The following is a 21,568-nucleotide window of genomic DNA, read 5'->3' as shown; positions in this document are numbered from 1 at the left end:
TTTACTATTCATTTTTTTCTCTCCTTACATCCATCCTCCATCAGGTTAGAATGTGTAGGCTAATTCCTCAGCTGGTACAAACCACTGTGAAATCAATGGAGCTGCACAGATTTAGACCAACTGAGGATTGGGCCCAGTGTTTCTACTTGTAGGTCTAGTAGCCTGATTCTGAGATGTGCTGAACATCCCCCATTCACGCTGAAGTCAAGTGAAGTTATAAGTTTCCAGAACCTTTCAGGAGTAAGCCCTACTCTCCTTCCCAACATTTTGTTAGAGATTTGAAGTATAACATGGAAGAATGATGCTGGGTTACAGAAACTCCATTCTGTGTACATGACATTTGACTCTCTCATAAATGTCTAGAGAATTCCATTGAGTGTGATACCTCATTGTTTATCCTGCACGACACGTACCTATAACACTTCAGCAAAGCAGGAATGAGTAATCACTTAAATTGTTGCAAACATTCTGTTGACAAGTTCTGGGTTCTATATGTTCCGGGTGCCTAACCCTCTAATAAGAGATCTAATATAAGTCCTGTTCTAATTCCTCATCTAATTCACTTTTTCCTTAGGACTTTCTAGGATATTATTAGGATTTTGATAGAAATACATCTGCATTTCCAAACCAATACTTATTAAGGGCCTGATGTTTTCCATTTAAGTATATTGCAAAACTGCCACTGACTTCAGCAGGAGCAGCATCGGGTCCTGTGTCTTGAAAATGTCCTTTAGAAACCTAAATGCAGAAGTGCAAGAGTTTTACAATGTTTCTTATTCTGGTCCATTTAATTTTGAAGCAGTGAAAGGGACACTGTTAATTCTGTTAAACCCAGTATTTAGGATTCCAAAATATAAATAAAAGATTTCATGAAGTGTTTTCAGTTTAAATGAAAATGGATTTGGGTTGGATTTAAAATTTCCTTTGGGGTTCTCGAAGTTCAAAATTACAAAACTGTGCTAGTACATGAGAAGCCTGAAAGTAAAACTGAGTAAAACTAAAAATGAAATGGACCGGTTTAGTTTACCATCCAAGATGAGTGAATGGCAACAGCAAATCGCTAGCAGACATGGTGAGAAGTAAAGTTATTTTCTAAAATTATTTTCAATTTTAATAATCTGAGATGTAATGAATAATACAAGCAAGGCTTTTATAAAAACACACAATGCCTATTCTGATATTGGCCCTGGCCTCTAAATGTTTCTTGGAGGGAGTGTTACTCAGTAATTTCAGCAAGAGATTGGAATCAGGACTCCTGGGTTCCATTCGAAGCTCTGATTCACCATGTGACCATGGGCAATCTCTTTGTGCCTCAGTTTTCCTATCTATTGCCTCTACTGAGTACTTTGAAACTCAATTAACATTTGTAAAGAGCTTGGAGGACCTCAGATTGATCTATTCTAGTCCATCTAATCCATCTATGTGTTTATACTCTGCTCATCACCGTAGTATCTGAGCTTGTAACAAAATAAAAGATTTTATAGAAATACAAAAAAACCCCATCTATCTGTCCTGGTGTATAAAGACTAACACGTCACCATGCAAAATGCCTACATGGCGTATATTTTGAGATGAGACAACTTTAAAAATGTCCAAGGTAAAAGAAATGGATGCTTGGTGGGACATCGCTACTTATCATTATCTTCATCACTAAAAATTACCCAACATGCTGGAATTGGATTTAAGAACGAAGTATCAGTATAAATGCACTGAGAGAACTGGAGCTTTTCGAGTCATGCTGTTGAGCTGCCTGATAGCCTTTGGATTTCAGAAATTAGGCAAACAGAGCTAGCATGCTGATCCAACATATTAATTGTTTGTTAACCTTTGCATAACCTTTAGAAAATCTTTGGATGTGTGAATTCAGAGCCCAGAGTACACTTAGTTACTCCCAGGATACAAATGAATGTTCACTTGGGGTTAAGATTCTCAGGCTTCAGTAATAGTAGGACTGGAAGAGGGGGGTGGAGAGTGAAGGATGCATACAAAATGTGACTTATACATCAATATCCTTCGAAAATAGCCATCTACAAACTATCTGCACTAGAGAGTTTGATCTAAGTATAAAGAGGTAGGATCCATTAAACAAAGCTGATGCAGGTTTCTATCCATAAATGCTTGTAGTCAGTCTGTCCTTTCCAAGCAGGCAGACTTTCACCCTCTGTTTGTCAGCTTATGCATTCTTTCCATCTAAACTTCCATTAGCTTCCACCTAGATAGAACCAAATCCTCAGCAGGTGTAAATAGGTGTAGCTTCATTGACTTCAATGGAGCTATATAGGGTTACACCAGATGGAGATCTGGTCCATGTTGTCCAACCTTAACTGCTGCCTATGTGTATTTTCCTATTTGAATCTCTCATTGCCTCCTGGCCTGGGCATATCCTGTGTCAGTCAACCAGAATTCAGGACCAATCAAGTCATAGCAGTGCTGGTTGAATCAACCACTGAAAAATAGCCTCTGTTGAATTTTCTGAATGGTAAATTCCTACTTGTTTTTGAATTCTGGAGAACAAAAAGTTCAGCCCAGAACTGTTTACGTGAGAGTTTGGCTGTTTCCCTAGAATAGTTTAGTGCAGTTGTAACCCACACACTTTCTGGGTGTGGTGTTCTGTCCCATCTAGTGGTACCGAGACCACTTAGAGAGCAATTAATGAGTCTGCTCTACAGCCTTAGCTAACAGTGAGTTGGCTTTTAGCTCATGCTGTAGAGGCTCATGGACTAAGCTCCAGAGGTCTCAGGTTTGATCCCGCCCGCTGGGTTATACACTCTTTACTAATGCTCCATCCACATTTAATTATTGCAACATGCCTTACACTTAGACAAGCTGATCTCTCACTTATTTGGCTTTGATGGTCCTATGCTCTCCATTAATGAGTAACATCTTCTTTGTAACAAACTGGTTGGTATATGTGTTTCTGGTACAATTGTCTCCTATTGGAGGGAATCAGATCCTATCATTTGTACAGGTTCCCTCTGCTGGCTGAGCTAATGGAGGTGCTCTGTTTAGTCACTGGGTAGATGCTTGCAGTTTTGGAGATGAAGGCCATTAGTACTGTAATGATATTCCATCTCACATTTATATCTTACCTTGCAAAGCTAGGAATCTCTTCATCTAAGCAGCTGTTAAACACCAGACGTTGACTCTGTGTAGCCATTTAGGAGGGGAAGTGAAAGATTTCATGTCCAATTGAAACTGCAGGAAAATATTAATGAGTACAGCTGGTTGGAACATTTTTTTTTCCTGGGGAAAATTTAAACTTTTTAAATGAAAATCTGTGAAAACACTAAAACTGTAAAAATTTCAGCTGAAAATTGATACAGTTTTGGTTTGGAAGTTTTCAATTTTCTGCTGAAGAAGCTACAATTTTCAAGGAAAGCAGACACTTTTCATGAACATTTTTATTCAGCTGAAAACTCAATTTTCCTGTTTTTAAAAAAAAAAAGTTTGGAACATTTTCAACCAGCTGAATGAGGCTGAATGTTATTACCCAAAGTGAAATTTGGCCTGGATATCAGTGTTAACATTCCAGTGAGAAGTGTCATGCAATATCTAAAGCCCACAAGTGGCTGCGATCTCAGTTTTATTTCTCATCTGAATAATGGCACTTCCCACAGCATAGTGTGCTGTGGGACATTGGGGTAGATACTGACTCAAAGAGAAAAATGCAGTCCATCAAAAATGCTATCTGCTAAAGCAAAGTTGTCTATTACTTTCATCCTTTTACCATTGTCTTCACTTATTCTCTTCCCCACTGTGCTTAGTCTATGAAGTACGAGGGTCACTCTGTCTTAGCCATTATTATAATTATTATTCCTTAGCACTGTACAAAATATAGAGGAAGACAAAGTCCTTGCCCAAATGAGCTTACAGGTTAAGCCAGTCCTTGGAAAGTGGATGCTACTAATCTACCCCTTGTTTTTCTGCTAGCTCCCATCATGTTGGAGGCAATCACAGCTCTGCACTGCCACCAGATTGTCTTGTCCATTCCAATGATCTTTAACTCCTCTTTTCACTGAACGATCACAAAGACTTTCTCATCATCCAGTTGCATTGCAGGTCTTTTCCCATTTTATTGCTTTGCAGTCCCTGGATTCCGTTCAGTCACATCTCATCATGCCTTTTCTCAAGCCATTTGTACACCCTGCTTTTTCTGATGCCATCAATTTAGTTGTAGCTTCACTTCCGAGCTACCATCTGTCACATGATAACCAGAAGTTATTTGAGAATTGGGTTGAGCCTTTAGAATCCTTGGTGAATGCAAATGATAATCTTCATGTGCACCGTGTGAAGTGAGCTTTCCAAATGTATGGTCAGCCTTTTTAGGAGTTGAAGGTCACATCTTAGGAAATTGGAAAGACAATTTCCCCTTGATTTGCAATAAGGTCTTAGGTTTGACCTGGCACCTTGATGTGCACACAACTGTATTACATGAAAAATAAAAAAAAATATAGAGGGCATAGGTAAGGTTGTTGTGGGACTGTCTGTTAATAATGTTCATATGTAGATGTTTCTGAGAAATGTATGAACTATAAGAGTATTTGATTCTTTACCTACATTATCTTAGTATTTTCTTTTTTTTTTTTAGTAATAAGAATGGTAAGGTGGTGTTGGTTTTTTTTGCATATAACATTCTTGGTGTCTATTTTTTGGTTATATTTATGGTATTTATTATAACAAGCTTATCTTTAAGTTAGCAGTTCTTCTTTTGCCTGAGGTTGTAAATTAGAAATGGGCCAACTTTGGTGTGAGGGGAAAAAGTGGGATTGGAATTCCGGATCTTAATGTTGACGCTTAGGCTCATGTCTAATGTGTATGTATCTATTCTATGCACTCACCAGATTTTAAAAATCTAGAGACATTTGCTGCTTTACTTCTCCACTTACAGTCACTGAAACCGTGCCGCATTAACCCACTGGCTAATGGATCAAATGAGGGAGGAAAAATGCAGGTGCATGATTTTTGTCAGCAAAAGTTCACATTTGTACGCACAGAATGCTATTTCAATGCAAGCAAATAGGAGCATATCTGAGTGAAATGGGTGAGTTCATTCTGTTGTGTTCTGCTTTGGAAATTTGGCCCTAACAGTTCTGCAGCACTATAGCAAAGAATCTCTCAGTAAAGAAAGCCATCAAATCCCTTTCAGCAGCCCCCTTATTTGTAGTTAGGGGCAAGCTGGGGTATAAATCTACCTCTCACTAGCCTGATGCACAGCAAGTGTCCATATGGACCCTGCTGCTGCGCAATAAAAGTTCCCTTGTGCGCTTTAATCTACTCCTGTTTCAAAGCAGAGTAGATCAAAGTGCACTACAGAACTTTTAGTGCATAGTAGCAGGGTCCCCGTGGACACTTACTACGCAGCAGGCTCCAGATTGCCGTGAACTAAGTGTTCATATAAATAAGCCCTCAGTCTGCTACTCAACCTCCTACTAAGCCTTCACACCAACTGTGTCTAGATGCTTTCCTTCCAGAGGTGCTGGAACTAGGCATGCTGGGGGTGCTGCTGCACCCCTGGCTTGAAGTGGTTTCCATCATATACAGGGTTTACAGTTTGGTTCAATGTTTCTCAGCACCCCCACTATAAAAATTGTTCCAGCACCCCTGGTTCCTTCTGACATTCCTTGTCTTTAGTGGGTGCCTCATATATCTGTCCCTGTCCCCTATACACCCTTTAATACCTTCCACAATCTTATGATATGTCTTCACTACAGAGTGAACTTGGGGTCTTACCTGGGTGTTGCCCCTAATTCCCTTTACATCCACACACAAAACCCTCTCACCCAAGTTAATTGGTGCTTTCAAACTGGGCTAGCTAGGGTGCTGCTTTCACTTGGGCTGGTAACTCACTGACTTTGCAGTGAGGATGGAGTCTCAGCCATTCAATTGCTGAAGGTCCTCAACTGACTTCCCACATTTTCCCCCATGTGTCCAGAAGGCTAGACAAGTTCTCCCACAATTCACTGGGAAAGAATCAGAGAGTGGCTCAGTTTATTGCAGCACAAAGAATCATGGGATGTGCCCCCAGAGATCCTAGGGACGCACGCATGTGAGTGCAATGTCAGTGAGGACACACTAACTTGAGTATGACTTTGCAGCGTGGCTGCTTACACCTGGGTTAGGCTAATCTGGGCACTGATCACCCAAGTTAACTCTGGAGTGAAGACATACACTGTGTGCCCTTTAACACAATGGAGATAAGTCTGAGAAATAAATAAGGGGAATTTTAGATGTTTGGGAGAATTAAGATCTGGGATTTTGGAGTGAACCTTGTGCTACTTAAAACAATTCACACTTTAAGCCTGAGGTAACCTGGATTTACACTAGGAATAATTTAGTGCTGGATAAAAAAAAATACAGGGGCTATAGATCAGCCAGAAAGAAAAAAATGTAAGAATCTAAAAACAAATGCTGACTTAATATGAAACCTAGCTCTTGTTAGTGTTTCAGGTCACAATTCAGCAGAAGATTTAAGCATATGATTAAGTGTAAACTGATGCTTAAGTCCCTCTCTGTTCAACAAAGCACTTAAATACATGCTTAAGTCCTTTGCTGAATTGGGCTCTCACTGGGGTCATCTGTTTTTCTTTGTGCCGGAGAATTAAACTCAGAGTGGGTATCATCTATTAATAAGGCTGCCAGTATCCTAGTCAGTGCCTGAGCTCATCATTTTTCTATATATGAGCAATTAAACTGCACCAGGAGGCCAGTGTCTTTATATCATCACCTAATGACAGTGCAAAAATATTCAGGGGAAGGAAGAAAAAATCCACATCCATATTTATTTGGCAAAGTTATCACCTTCTATTCGAAGCCCCAACTTATAACATTTCTGGCCAATTTCCAATTCAGATCTGTTTTTCAAGACTGGAAAACAGCTGTAGTGCCCTTTATATTATACTTCTGGAATGAAATGCCATTTTAAAGCTATAAATGAACGCACAACTGTATTAAGAAAAAACGGTCTCCTTTCTTTGTAGCAGTCAGGGATACCTTTGATCCTGCTGTTAGGTTCCTCTTTAAAAAAATATTATTTCCAGCATCACACACTCGCCTGTCAGATTACATTTTTTATTGTACTAAAACAAAAAGCCATCTGGAGCTCCCTGCGTTCTGCTGTCGGTATTGGTGAGTGGCAGCATGTCCTTTCTCCAAGCCCTGGTGCTTCCATCACTCCCAAGGTCTTTTTTTTTTCTCCCCAGTCCCTGGCGTTCATCCCCTCATCCTCTAAGTCACTTTAATTCTTGATTGTGTTTCTTTGGTCTCGGTGCCTTTACCTTAGGCTTCCAATCCCTCGGCCGCACGCTTCCCAGGGTAGCAGCGTAACTAGAAAGTGAAGAACAATATGGGCTGTCAGCTTTTATTAAGCATTTGGGAAAATCCGTTGCTATTTCAGGTAACTGTATATGTTCAGTCAAACACCTCATTTACCAACTTCTTCATTTTATTTCATAATCCCTAAGGTCCCTCTTTAGGCTTTCAATACTTTTCTCAGACCTCAGATTTTAACTGAAGCTATTTATCTTTTTCTCCCCCTTTCACCCTTCTCCAAATAGTAGCTAAACAAAACATATGTAATGGAGAATGGTTGGATTGTCAGGTTTCATAAAATACCTTAGGAATCTGTAAAGTGTCTACATCAGCTCTGCTTGGCCTTCCATAACTGAGCTAACAAGGTATCTCAAGGATATTCTGGTTAGGTGTTTGTAACATAAACAACTAGCTAAGAGGAAGATGGCTGGGTGGGTAAAGCACACAGCTCTTTCTCTTAAGGACTTGAGTTTGAAATTCTGCATGTGGCATAAGATGAGTTTGCTAGTCTCAGTGTGGTCTAGTGCTTAGAGCACAAAAATGGGAACTGGGATTCCAGGCTTCTCTTCTAGGCTCTGCCCCTCCCCCACTATGTGACTTTGGGCAAGTCATCCAGCTTATCTGTGCCTCAGTTTCCTAGACTGTAAAATGGGGATACAATGCAGCCTCAGTTATCTGAACCTCATTTCCCCAAAACTCTGTTAAACTAAACAGGATCAGCCCTTCAATGAACGGACTGTTGATTATCCAAAATTATTTCATGATATTCAGAAAATGGATACTGTACTGTCACAGTGCTTGCCTATTTCCTCAGAGTGCAGGAAGTGAGAGGTGTTTGAAGATCTTTCCAGGGAAGATACTGTATTAGTGCAGAGTATTACTAGTATTCTATCAATAACCTGCAGCAATTCATATCATTGATAAACTCAGGAATGGCCATCTCTTTTAGTGACATGCTTGTGGCAGAGGAGTAGTGACAGGTGGATAGACTAAGCTCATTTCATAGTCTGAGTCACCTTTATGAATCCACCTTTAGCAGCTCTGAATTCTTGGGGTAAAAAGGTTTTAGTGATATTGACTCCAGACTCCCAGAGCCACAGAAAGCAAGGAAAGGACAGAATAGCAGAGAGTGGTTCCCCACAATGAGTAGTGGTCGGATTGTGGCCCCACAAGGCCTATATGTAATGTGTATAATGTGCAGCATATATACCCCTTGCCAAAGTTGCCACTGCCTCTGCCTCAGACAGATATGAGATGATGCTTTGTATGCTACATAGGCTTACAGTTTTCTAACTTCACCAGAAATATCAGTCAGGTATCTACTGCTCTGGAGAACGTCCAGTTCACCTCCACAAGCATCAAGAATAAAGATTTAGTGGGTGGCAGCTTTTTTACATGTCAAGGAACATACCCAAACAGTGAAGAGATTAGACAAGTCAGCCTAGTAGTTACAAATGTGTTAGTCTCTAAGGCGTCACAAGGACGCCTCGTTGTTTTTCCTAGTAGTTGAGTACACTTTCCTTTTGTTGAATGTGCCTTTTGCTTTGATGTGCTATGCAGTCAGCATCTGGACACTACCATGACCGATGCGATCTAACTAACTAAGAGAGAAATAGGATTTGATCTCTTCAGTTCTGTCCCTGAATATCACCTCAGGGTCATGAGTAGCAAGAATTCACCTGCCACCTCAGACTGGCTAGTATGACTGCTTCACCCTGAATAGGTGCAGGCAGCCAGGTTCAGTGCTCGTGAAGGGCAGGAGCCCTCCCCTGGCGAGCGTGGGCCTTTTAGGATACCAGCTGACATCAACACAGAGAAATGCTGGTGCTGCAACAATTTGCACGTTGTCTCAGGCCTCTGGGGAACACAGAGTTCATGTTCCAGTGATGCTCCTGTCTGAAGTTTTTCAAGCACAATTACTTCCCACTGTACTTTCTACTGCAGGCTACTTTCCCCTCCTCCAAACAGACCCTGTCTTTAAAATGGGCTTCTCTACGCCCCCCCTCCCCCGAAATTAGAAGTGTTTGAAATCTTGATCTGAATGTTGTGCCTTGAGTCCATCTCTGATAGTAATATAACCCCCCTCCGCCCCGCCCCCCCGGTGTGTGTATCATTATCCTCACTATTAGGATGTGAAATGGAGGCAAAGAGAGGAAGTTCAACCCCAATTCATGTTGCCATGTGAGTAGCCTAAAAGAAATTCCTACCAAGAGATGTGGGTGCTTATTTACCCCTTTATCTCTGCAACTCTTCAGTCCAGGTGAATATTTCTTTACCATTTGTACTGCGAGAAGCGGGTGAGCGAGAGAAAAAGGAAAGGAAAAATATTAATATCTTCTCTCTCCTAAAACCCAGTAACTAGTCTTTGACACTTCTCTGCCACTTCATCATCACAAAGCCCCAGCTCTCTGAAGATTAATTGATGTAGGCCACTCAACCTATTTTCAAATCCCTCTCAGTCACCATTTAAAACCCTCTGATTTATTTTTTTTGATAAAGTCACCAAGGCTTTTTATGGATTCTCAAATGATTGTCCGGCTTGACAAATTGGATTCTTAAAGCTGATTCTTTAGAGAAAAGGATGTGGTTTGACAAGACAAGAAACAGCTCATCTTTGAGACAGGAGGATAAATAAATAAAAAAAAATCCTATTCTTCCACTCCAGTGTTACTCAATGGGTGTCCGGCTTGTCACTGATAATCTTATCTTTCTATGATAGGTAAGGAACAGGACAATGGAGCCCTAACCAGGCTGTAGGTCTGATAGGCCTCTGATTAATAGGACTGTCCAATAAGCGCACAGCTTTTGGGAAGATGATTAATGACATTTGATATGAACTTTGACCCCTCCCCCCTGGCAAACAACACACTGAGAAGCGAGGTGCAAATAGATGGCACAATCTGCCAGCTGTGATTGATTGATTCCCACCTCCCTTTTGTGTGTCTGTTGGAAACAGCAGGGTCTCAGCAGCTCAGTCATCACCTCTGACTTGGACTGCAGCCACATTGTTCCAGAGCGACTCAGATGTCATTCCCAATGGAATTTTTGTTGCCAGGCCCCAAACTCCACCCTCCACCAGCATCCCCGTATAGACCAAATCATCCTGGCCTTTGAGAACTGCTAATTAATATGCAAATGAAAGGCTGGACTGGGTGCTTGTGTTTAGCCAGAGGATGCCAAAAACTAATTTCTGTTAAACAGGGAGGGACCTAATGGACCAAAGTTTCAAAGCTCCTAAATTGAACGTGCATGATTTGCATGCACATCTGTTTGCGAAGGCAGATGAGGTACTTATATGCATGGTTGCCCATTTTTTGTAGTCAGTGTCCCTATGGATGCACCAGTCTAAAGGGTGCATGTGAAGATTCAGTCAGAAAGTCACATCCCGGAGAGCAATGGCCCTGCTGCAAAGAGCCTGTAATGTAAGGATTCCATCTTGCAAAATGATCAATGGCTTCAGCCGGAGTTGGGGCTGCTCAGCACCTCGCAGGAATGCTTAGCACCTCACAGACTGGGTCTTATATTATGGATAATACAGACGAAGGGGTGGTTGAGAAGGTGGGGGACGATGCATGATGAAACTCACATGAATTGCTTTGTTTGGCACACATCCTGTTAGTTGTGGAGTTTTTTGCTAGATGAGTTGTATATTAGGAGTACAAGGTCAGGCACAAGAACAGGAACAGATGATAGAGAAGAGGACATTAGCGGTGAGCATAATGCTGAAAGGAGAATGTTTTAAGGAGGGTGTTGTAGGAGGAAAGCCTCAGCTTACTCAGTGCTGGCGGAGGAGGTAGGCTGAAGAGTTGCACAGAACTATGAAGCTGAAAAGGGCTGGTGAGACATGCAAGGAAAAAGGAAGTGAAGGGGAAAACAAAGAAAATGAGCTACATTCTCCAAAGTTACTAGCAATTTGGGGAGCCCAACTCGAGACACCTTCGAGGGGCTTGATTTTCAGAATGTTTTGAGCCCCTGCTCAAAATCAGACCCTTTAAAATGTCTCAAGTTGGGCACCCAAAAGTGGAGGTACCCCAACTCACTAGTCACTTTTGAAAATGTCGCCCAATGAGTATAACGTGTACATGTAGAAGATCATGGAAGTTAGAGATAGGCGAGAGCTCTTACATCATTGTGTCCGCCCTCTTGATATTTCGGATAGTGGCCTCTGACAGAGGCTATCTAACATATGGAATGGCTGAGCCCTCTAAACTGTGCCCTCAAAATGTGTGTGCATAAAACAGCTCACTGGGAAGAGAAGCACCCCTTGGGGTGGGGTGAAGCTTAGTGATTTAAAATTTATAAAGTGCTTTGGGTAAGTGCAAAATCTGATAATCAGTCTGAAAATGGAGCTGAGTCTGAGGGATGGTGTGAACACCACGCTGCTTTAAAAGCCCAGAGTGCAGTCAGCTCTGTCCCTCGATTACTTCCTACAAAGATGGAGGACACAATGACAGGAGAACTTCCAATCAAAGCCTTGTCTTGGGGCTGGTGGAGGACAGGCTGGTTCTGCTTCTCTTCTTGAAGATAAAGTTCAGAGAAACCTGAAACTACCATCCAGGACAGGCATTGACCAGTAGTTCACCTCTGGTTCTGCGAAGTAATCGTGTGAAGGTGGTCTCACTCCTGCAAGACCACCCCATGCTTCAGCAGGTGTTCTGGGTAGAATCATGCCCATGACATTTTTATTGAGGCTACAAGAAAGCAGGAAGGTAGGTGTCAAGAAAAAGGACCTTGGCACATCAATGCCTCAACATTAATTCTAACACAGGCTTAAAGCAGTCAGTCATCCTGGGCAGGGCAAGATATTATCTGCTTTCATTTAAATAATGTCTTAATTGTAGGTTGTATCTTTTCATTTTGTAATTGACTATCTTTACTTTGAGTAATTCACACTTAGCCGCATCTCTGAGTAACAGAAGTCTATCACACCAGTCCTCACCTGTATGTACTTTGTGTTGTATGATACTTTACTTACTTATTATTAATTATTATTATTATTTTATTTTATTATGATGACCAATTTGTCCCTGTGGCAGAAGGACCTCATTTACCTTGTCTGCAATAAAGAGAACTCTCCATGTTGTTTTCAAAACCATTAAGGCTTTGAAAAGTCCTCTGATTATTTTTTTTTGTACCAGAAAGCCTACAGGGCTTCAGAAGAAAATGCTGACACAGGTCGGCTAATGCAGAAGGAGCACAGACCCCCCTGCTGTGTCTTACTGAATTGCAAATGGAGCTTCAGACTAAGGAATGAGTCATTTGCTTGTTAGAAAACATACGCACAGCGCTGAGGATCTGGAAGCAGATTTCAGTGCCACTGATCTCTGGCTGTGGTCAGATTTTTGTTGTTGTCTTCCTGTCAGCCAAGCATTGTTTCTTGGAGGCAGATATCCATTGACATAAAACTCAAACACGACTTCCTGGAGAAAGGCAAAAATAGATAGTGTGTTGGCTAAATTCAGTTGGGGACATTGTTTACTAATGACTTCGGCCTTTCATCATCATCGTCATCATCACTCAATTCAGAGACAGTGCATGAGCTTTCAGGGACAGCAATGCAGCTAACAATGAGAACTATTGTATATTTATATGGTACCACTCATCCCAGAGGATCCCCAAGTGCTAAGCACACAGGATCTATCTTCTCCACTACTGAAATGTAGCTACCCGGGGGGGTGAGAGTAGCAGCCAACTGGTGCTGAGCAGTCGGGGACATGGGAAATGCTGGCGGGGACATAAAAAGTGCCCTGGAATTTTTAATATCCACAGAAAGCAGGTGTAACCCACTGGTGACTGTATGTTCTGGGTTCCCCTTTGTGCCGATCAACAGAGAATATCAGTTGTTACAGCCCACAGGTCCAGATCTTTAGTTCAAGATCTAGTGGCTGATGGTTTTAGCTCTGGAAGTCCCGGTTCAATCTCTGGTGTATCGGCTAAGATGGCAATCGTCACACAGGGAGGACTTAAGTTTTTAAGGTGCCAAACTAAAGACCCACACATAGTAAACTGCAGAGAGCATGAATGTATTTGCTTCAGAAGGAGGGAGGATCGAGTCAATCATGCTGAGATATGATGCAGGTCTAGGAAAGCTGGGTATTTCAAACCATTAAATCATCCCCTTCTGAACTTAACGCTACAAACCATATACAAACCCCTTGGCTCTTCAGAGAAAACCCACATAAAGGCCCAGAAATCTGTTCTCTTTTTCCCTAAGAATTTAAGGACTCTAATCTAAGAATCCTGTGCTGCTAACTCAGAAAAACCTCCTTTGATTTCAGATTTTTTTTTTCTTGTGGCTTTTGTGGCATTGCTGAATGAGAGGGAGGAACACCTCTTACAGATTACTGCCATCAGCAGCTGCATATGGTCATTTAATATTTATTTATGGCCCTCTAATACCATCCACAGATGCTCTTTGTGGTCACTGGAGCTGCACAGTCATAGTGGAAATGGGGAGAATCTCCTGATTTTACATGGCTGGCTGAGGTTTCATCTCAGATATGTTTAATTGCTGGACACACAGTTCAGCCCGCTGGGAGATTTAATTAGAAGTATGGGGAATTTATTTATAGAATGATGGAAACAGATGGTCTGTCTTTGAGCCAGACAGGTAGATTCAAGGGTTGTGGGTCCAGTCCTGTTCAGGGTTGACTTAGGATCATAGTTAAAGTCTTGTCCATGATGATATTGACTAGGAGTGATGCTCATTTCTCAAAAAGTCAACTGGCTCTCAACATCCTTTCGGTGTTCCTTGACCCCCACGAATGCTCCAAAATAAGGTATTTTCTTTCTGATCTCCATATAACCAGAGGGTTCTTTAATCTGATACCTTGTAATAAAACCTTTGTAGATGTCCCTGCTCCTTGGAAGCGCATTGAGATTACCATATGGCTGGGGAATACGGAGGCTACATTTGTGATGTGATGCTAATTAATTGGTAACTTTATCTGCCCTGTCTGTATTTTTCAAAAACAAGAAAATGCTGTTTATTAAGCCCTTGTTAAAGTGCCATTGTAAACAGAAAAGCGTTTCTGTAAAAACAGCATTATGGAGATCCCTGTTTATTCTCTCTCATGGTCTTCCACATCAAATTTACTCAGTTTGCAAATCAAAAGATGCAAAAAGGTTCCTAGCTTCCATTACTGCATTGTTGATGCACTAGGCAGCATAGATGCCAGTTCATTTTCCCCTATCTGCATTAGCTCTGCAACTCTAATGGGGTAAGTGCTTGTTTTGTTAGTAATTTAAGTGTTGTGACTTGACATGCAGGGAGCAGATATGGGAAATAAGGAGGTGCCATTTTCACATAGTCATTTTCCCAATTACAGCTGCAGCTTTAATTATAATACTCTGCACTTCTGTGGCACCTTCCATCTTAAGATCTTAAAGTGCTTTAAAAACTATGGAATACTGAATGAGAATGAGTCTTCATAGTAGGTAAGGAAGTGTTATTATCCCCATTTTATAGATGGGGAAGTTGAGGCACAAAGGAGGACTATGCCAAGGAGTACAGCAAATGTGGGAATAGAACCCAAACCTCATGACACCTCACCCTGTACTTTGGTCACAAGAACGTCGTTCCCCTCTCTTCTGTGTTAAGTAGACAGACAGACAGCTTTGGAGTCTGGGGACTGAATAATAATTATTGACTATCAAAGTAATCTTACTCTTCTGTGCTGTGTAAGGATCTCCCTGTTATCAATAACCCTTTCTAATAACGGATCATGTGCATTAACGCTTCTACTTGTCCAGAAATTCCCAGTGGTTCATTACTCATCACATGAGCAGGGCCGGCTCCAGGCACCAGCACAGCAAGCAGGTGCTTGGGGTGGCAAAAACCCTGGAGCCGGCCCTGCACATGAGTACTCTTCATCTTATGTTTCCCAGGTGAGCTGAGTGGAAATGGCTGGAGCTGTAAAGTACCGATTTCTGGAAGCAGTAATCCAGTGGCCTGCAAGTTAAGTAACTTGGGAAGGATGTGATTTTTTTTTTTTAAGTCCACATAATTCATGTTGACATCTCAACAGGCAGAAATTGTCTTCCACTGTGCTACAAAGAAGTTTAGTTTTATGTTACTCAGAGTAATATTACGGCAGCTCCAGGCTAGTAAGGACCCACAAAATTGTTCTGCTCAGACCTTTGTCTGCAGGTAGTTCAATGACTCCTTCCTGTACTACCTGGTGTAGAGCAGAGAAAATGAAATTTACAGAACACTCCTTGGCCCAGACTCTGCCCTATTCCACTGGTGTAAATCCAGAGTAATTCTTTTGACTTTAGTGAAATTATGCTGGATTTACACTGGCTTACTTTAGAGCAGAATGCGGCAGACTGTTGGCAAATATTATATGGTCCCACAAAGACGTCCTATGTATTTTAATTAAAATGCTAGCAGGGGTGTGTTTGTGGTTGATGGATTACATTAATCTGAGTTTTAAAAGTTGTAATACTGAGGAATGTGGAGCCTGAATGACCCCTTACCATTTTCCCAAAGAATATTTAATCATTAGCCTCTAGAGGAGCGTCAGAGCTCTAGAACAAGGGAAAAGAGAGGGAAGGGGGCAGGCCAAAGGGAGAGTGTGTGTGTGTGTGTGGGGAGGGGGGGGGGCGGGAGGAACACATGTTTGAGATCTGAAAGGAAACTAGGCCAGAAAAATGCAGCAGATTGTTTCTAAAAGGAAGATACAAGAGGCTTTGATATGGATATGTTCACTGCCTTGCAAAGACACAGCACTGGAGAAGCTCTTTATCAGTGTCAAATTATGACAAATGACATTGGGGGAAAGTCACAGGGCTGCGGAACGTTGTCGCAGCTGCAACACCTTGGAAATTATACAGGTATTTTTACTGTTCCGTGCCTTGGGGTTCCATTTCAGCCTTAATTAATAACAGAGAAAAGGGACTGTCTTTTTCTCTATTCTTTTTAAGTTATTTTTGTAGCACAGCACATAGCGGCTAGGATGGGTGGGGGAATTACACGTGGACACATTTGGGGAAGATAATGCCCCATCCTTAACAAGCATAAAAATGCAGTATTGCCTTGGTGACAAGAGTAATTACAAAATGTGTCATCTGCCCTCATGTCAAGAGGAGTGCAACACAAAAGCAAAATCGGAGGGGGGCGGGGGGAAGTAAGCAACAGCAATCAAACAAGGGCAATAAAAGCCGGGGACATTTCCTGCATTGTTTTGCTGGAGGGTATAAATGGTACAAACCAGGGTACTGATTAAAAACAAAAAATCAAGCCAGAGTTTCTTAACATTACCTCCAGTTTCTTTTTTAAGAGTTCCCTTGAAGCCTTGTCTATATAAATGTTGAATTATATGGTTCTTTGACTCTTTACTAGAAATTGCTCTGAATTTCATTTTTTATATAATCTGTTTCATTTCCACCATTCTGCCATATCTCACAGAGGAATATCTGTAACTGTCAACTGGCACATTCTTCTGTTGCTAGACTGCTGTGCTGTGTCTTCTAATAAAGCTGCCCTCTGTTCCACTACAGGGCAGTAATCTGTAATGAAAATTTTATGTGAGTGGTTAGGAAATGGGGTTTGAATCTGGGTATTATGCATGAGTTTCATATTATTCTAGGCATATATACAGTATTTGGGGGTTTAAAAAATAAAAGGGATTGTTTCCCACCAACTGTATTTTTATTGGAACTCCATCATAGAAACGTAGGGCTGGAAGTACCTCTAATAGAGGCATGTGAAATATGTGTAGCCAAGCCCTCAACCCATATGAAACTTTCCTTGTTTGATTATAAACTCAAAATTAAGAAATATGCTTTTCAGAAAGGTTCAATGAACTCTCCAGTGACCTCAGTAGAGATGGTTGTGTCAAAATTACCTCCCCTTTTGGTACTCTTGCTTCCCATATACATTAGATCCTTTAACTAACATTCCCCCTCTCCTCCACATATCACATATCAGATCATGTTATATATATGTGATCCTGTTCTGTGAATTCTTCTGCACCCAACCAGTGTATCTTATAATGTTCAAAGTGCTTGGGTCTCCATGGATACTTGGGGAACTGAGGATGTTGGTAATCCTGAGTATGAATCTGATTCTCCTCTGACTTACGTGATGTTAATAAGGAATAACTTTGTTGAAGTCAATGTTCATCTTTCAACCAAGGTTCTCAAAGTACTTTAGAAAAGCCTGAAATCACCTGTTGGAGGTAGGTATTCCTATTTTACAGATGTATAAACTGAGGCACATTGGAATGAAATGACTTGTCCAATGTCACATGAGTCAGTGGCAGAGATGGAAGTAGAACCAGACATCCTGACGCCCATTCATTTTCACTAACCTCTAGACTGACTTCCCTATGTCTCTCTCTTCTGTACAGAAATATCCATATCAGCATCCACTCCTACTCCTCTAGGCAGGGAGTAATGAAGCAGGGGTGATCTTGCAAGGAAGCCAAATATAAATGATGATACATTTTTATGTTCATTTTTGATTCCTTGAAAATCCTGTGGGAGAGTGTGGAGTTGTGTTGGAGAATCTAGCATTTCCCCATTCACACAGCAGATGTACCGGAGTTGTTGTGTATTGGTTTTGTAACAACACTGTGCATGCTTTATAGGCATTTTTATGGCATTTAGAAAAGCCATAATATCTGAACCCCTCCTAAACGCTATTGAAATTATTCTTACACCCTGTGAAGTGGGGAAGTAGTATCCCTATTTTAGGAGGGGAAACTGAGGCAGCGAGATTCAATTACTTGCCCAAGATCACACAGGAAATCTGTGGCAGAGATGCAAAGAGAACCTACATCTCCAGACTCACAATTATTAGCTTAACCACAAGACCATTCTTCCTCCATTCTCTTCCATTGTAGTCCTTCCATCCAAGGCACTCTAAGCACTTTACATTCATTCATAAATTCCACACAACATCCCTGTGAACAGGGTGGGTATTATAAATATGTTCCCCTTTTTATTAATTATTATTTATATCCCCCAAAGAGAATGAAGACTGTGCACTTTCTTCACTTACCAGCAGGTGCCTCTGCAGTCAGTGGGAATGAATAGACAGACAGACCATGGGAATGTCATGGTTGTTATTATTACTTTTTACATTTGTAAGGGTGTTGGGGGCCGGCAGGAACTATTGAACTCCAAACACACCATGCAGAAGTACTGTCTGTACCAAATGGTATTTCTTTTCTTTGCCCTGAACACATATTGAATGCTTGTACAGTTCACATGCTTTCCAGGGTGTTTCTCTGAACACTCAAGGATAGAAATTATTTTGTTTTGTTGTTGTTTTTGGGTTTGAAAGCAACCTGGTCCTTCATCAGACAATGGTAAACCCTGGAGCCCTAATATGATACTGCAGCTTTAATTACTTAGCCATGTGCTGTCATCATTCTCATGGAAACGGACAGTGTATGGGGTTATAGCCTCTTAAAGTTCTTTGACCAAAGCAGTGAGTGCAGGCACAAATGAGGTTACTTGAATGTTCTCGAGGTTTTATCTGGAAGAAAGGCATCTTGGGCCTTCCCCTTTCCTCCACTAGCTATATTTGGCTCTTCCTACTTAAGATTCTTTCAATACCCTCCTTTTCCCCCTCTTGATCAAAACAAGGACCATGCCCAAGATATTTTCTAGGAGGAGTGAAAGTGTATTTTTAGAGTTTGATTGCACAGTTGTGTTTTCCAGGGCATGAGTTCTACCTTCACGTTCCCCTTAGAGTGTTGAAGGATCAATCAAAATGAAATTAAACGGACAGAGCTACAGCATACTCGCTTTTCCCAATGTAGAGAACAAAAGTCCACCTTTGATCTATGGAGAAAAAAAAGTGCTCTCTCAGCACTGATGTCACCAGAGAACTATATTTAGGATCTTAATAAACCAAAACTCCACATGGTTTACAAATAGTTAAGGTTGGCTCAGTGCCAAATGAACCCCCACAAATCCTGTCGTATGAAACTAATCATTACAAATAATATTAGTTACTCTTTGCTGAGGACTTTGAAGATGTAGAGTGCTATATATGGGCCTAATCCAAAGCCTGTTGAAATCAATGGGAATCTTTTCAGAGACTTCAGTGGGCTTTGGATCAGGCCCTGTAAGAGCTCTGTGTTGTTAATACCGTTATTGTATTTCATGATGCTGATATAATCAGAACTTTCTTCTAGGTCCCGGTCCATACAAGAGGAGCTTTGCTCCCATATGGAGTCTCGTTGACAACAATAGAAGGTCAAGGAGGAATAAGGGTTGACCCTTAGGGTGGCTCAGGGGATGAGTCCTAATGTGGGGAGGGAGGGCAGATTACCCGACAACTGCCTACTGAAGTGTTTGGTACTGGCCACTGTTAGAGATAGGATAATGAGTAGATAGGTCTGAGGTCTAATCCAGTCTGTTGTTCCCATGGCCTGTGCAGATCCCTTTGCAGAACTAGGGTCTTCATTTAGTTGCTGTTGGCACTTGGTTTTAAAGACGCGAATGGCTAGGCATTGTTATTATGTTCTCTTCTATGATGCGTATGTTCTCAGAGGGTTATACAGTTGAAACCCCTATTTTGTGAACTCTGATTTGAGGAAACGCCATTTCATTCCCAAATGCCTGTTGGCCCCTTCATCTGAGATTAGGTTACTGTACCTTCTCTTGAGCTTACCAAAGCTTTTGGTGTCACCCAAGTCTTATGCAAAATTAAGGTTCTAATGTATTTCAGAGCCATGCGGTAACAAGAGAGCTAAATTTAATGAGGATCGCTGTGGGATTAGACTTTTCAAGCAGAAGCAAAATTCAGCATTATTATTATTCCTGCCACCAATGAGACAGAGGAATAGTTTAGTGTGATACACTGGGGTATAACTAGGCCTAATGGGATGAAACTAAGAAAAGAACATTTAGACTCAGTATCAGGAAATTTCTGGCAGTGAGATGTATTAGGCTGTGAAATAGTCCTTAGGGAAGCAGTGGAAACCCTGTTGCTTGGGTGTTTTAAAACTAAACTGGGCAAAATACTAGAAAAGGTGCTATAGACTAGAGAACAATCCTGTCCTAGTGGGGAGGTAGCCTGCAAGATCTAATAGGTGTGTTCTGCCTGTAACTTCTGTGATTCTCTGATAATGTATATCTAGCATCATAGGGGAATATGGTGCTTTAAAGAAACAAGGCAGGATTCTGATTTGCGCACAGTCAAGAATAACTCCACTCATTTAGATTTAAACCAGTGTACATGTCTGACACCAGACTCTGGCTCCCAGTTTAACAGTGTTTTGCTCAACAGACCTGCAGTATGTAAATGAACTAATGCCACCAGTGTTACAGTTGGCTGAGGTCACAATCCCATGCCTTGGTCCACCTGTCCTTCATCATTGCCCTGACAGGAGGACTTCTGGGAATGTGATGGAGGACACGTCAGCTTGAGGGACTCACTCCTGGTACCACTGACTCTCAACTGCTTTTCACCCTGCTACTTCAGGTGGCAAACCAGATCCAATCGTTCTTGGAGACGAGCACAATGGCACTGTGTAAAGAAGAGACGATTCCGATGACCCTGGACATGCTGACGAGTAAAAAAGTGGAGACAAATAATCCTCAAGCCAGATGCCTCCTCTCGACACTGGCATCGGCCATGTGCAGCCAACATGCATCAGACGTGGAAAAACTGCGGCAAGAACTGAAAAACGTACAGAGGGACGTGAACGATTTCAAGCAAGAGGTGACAAGGGTGATCTGTAAAATAGAGGGCACCCTCAGCTACATGATGGACGTGGTAACAAAACTTGAAACCAGAAGCAACCACGTGGAGCAGCGGCTGAGGGAAGAAGAAGACAGAGGCATAGTACGGAACAAAGTACTCACATTCTTGCTGCCGAGGGAGAAAGAACTGCGGGAGAAATGTGCTGATCTAGAGAGGAGGCTTTGGAGGAAAAATGTCTAGGGATATAAATCCTGGACGACAAAGGGGAAAAATAATAGTGTCGTACCTGAGAACGGCTCTGGACTCACAAGCAAGACTGATCTTTGAATACTCAGTGTAAGAGCTGAGCAGTTATGCCAAAACCCTCGCTATTTGGAAACCAAGCTATAAAAAGAGGGTCTTTATACCATTCATGATTTTATATACCACTTCTTCGTTTGCTGTCTAAACTAAATTGTCCTGATCTTTTCACTCTCTCCTCAGACAGAAGACTGTCCATTACTTTATTTTGTTGCCCTTCTCTGCGCCCTTTCCCATTTCTGCCACTGCTGCTAATGAGAGTTGGGGGCATTTGGAACCTGAAAGGATCAGGCCTTA

General features: G+C 41.6%; 1 protein-coding gene across 1 annotated transcript; it reads left to right on the top strand.

Moving 5' to 3' along the window:
• The first annotated feature begins 17,326 nt into the window (after positions 1-17,326).
• Positions 17,327-21,211, top strand: CCDC182 (coiled-coil domain containing 182). Its single transcript, XM_024195370.2, has 2 exons — positions 17,327-17,455; positions 20,750-21,211. The coding sequence occupies exons 1-2, from the start codon at positions 17,327-17,329 to the stop codon at positions 21,209-21,211; spliced, it is 591 nt and encodes a 196-aa protein (XP_024051138.2).
• Positions 21,212-21,568: the final 357 nt, after the last annotated feature.

This window comes from Terrapene carolina, unplaced genomic scaffold (genome assembly GCF_002925995.2).
Source record: "Terrapene carolina triunguis isolate 2854851 unplaced genomic scaffold, T_m_triunguis-2.0 Scaffold231, whole genome shotgun sequence".
In the NCBI taxonomy this organism is placed as follows: Eukaryota; Metazoa; Chordata; order Testudines; family Emydidae; genus Terrapene; species Terrapene triunguis.
This window is presented reverse-complemented; position numbering and strand designations above follow the sequence as displayed.

Excerpts from the sequence above, each read along its gene's own strand:
- CCDC182 (XM_024195370.2), top strand. The coding sequence starts at position 17,327 with ATGGATACTTGGGGAACTGAGGATGTTGGTAATCCTGAGTATGAATCT. Across the intron at positions 17,456-20,749 it reads TTTCAACCAAGGTTCTCAAA|GTGGCAAACCAGATCCAATC; the intron begins GTACTTTAGAAA and ends CTGCTACTTCAG.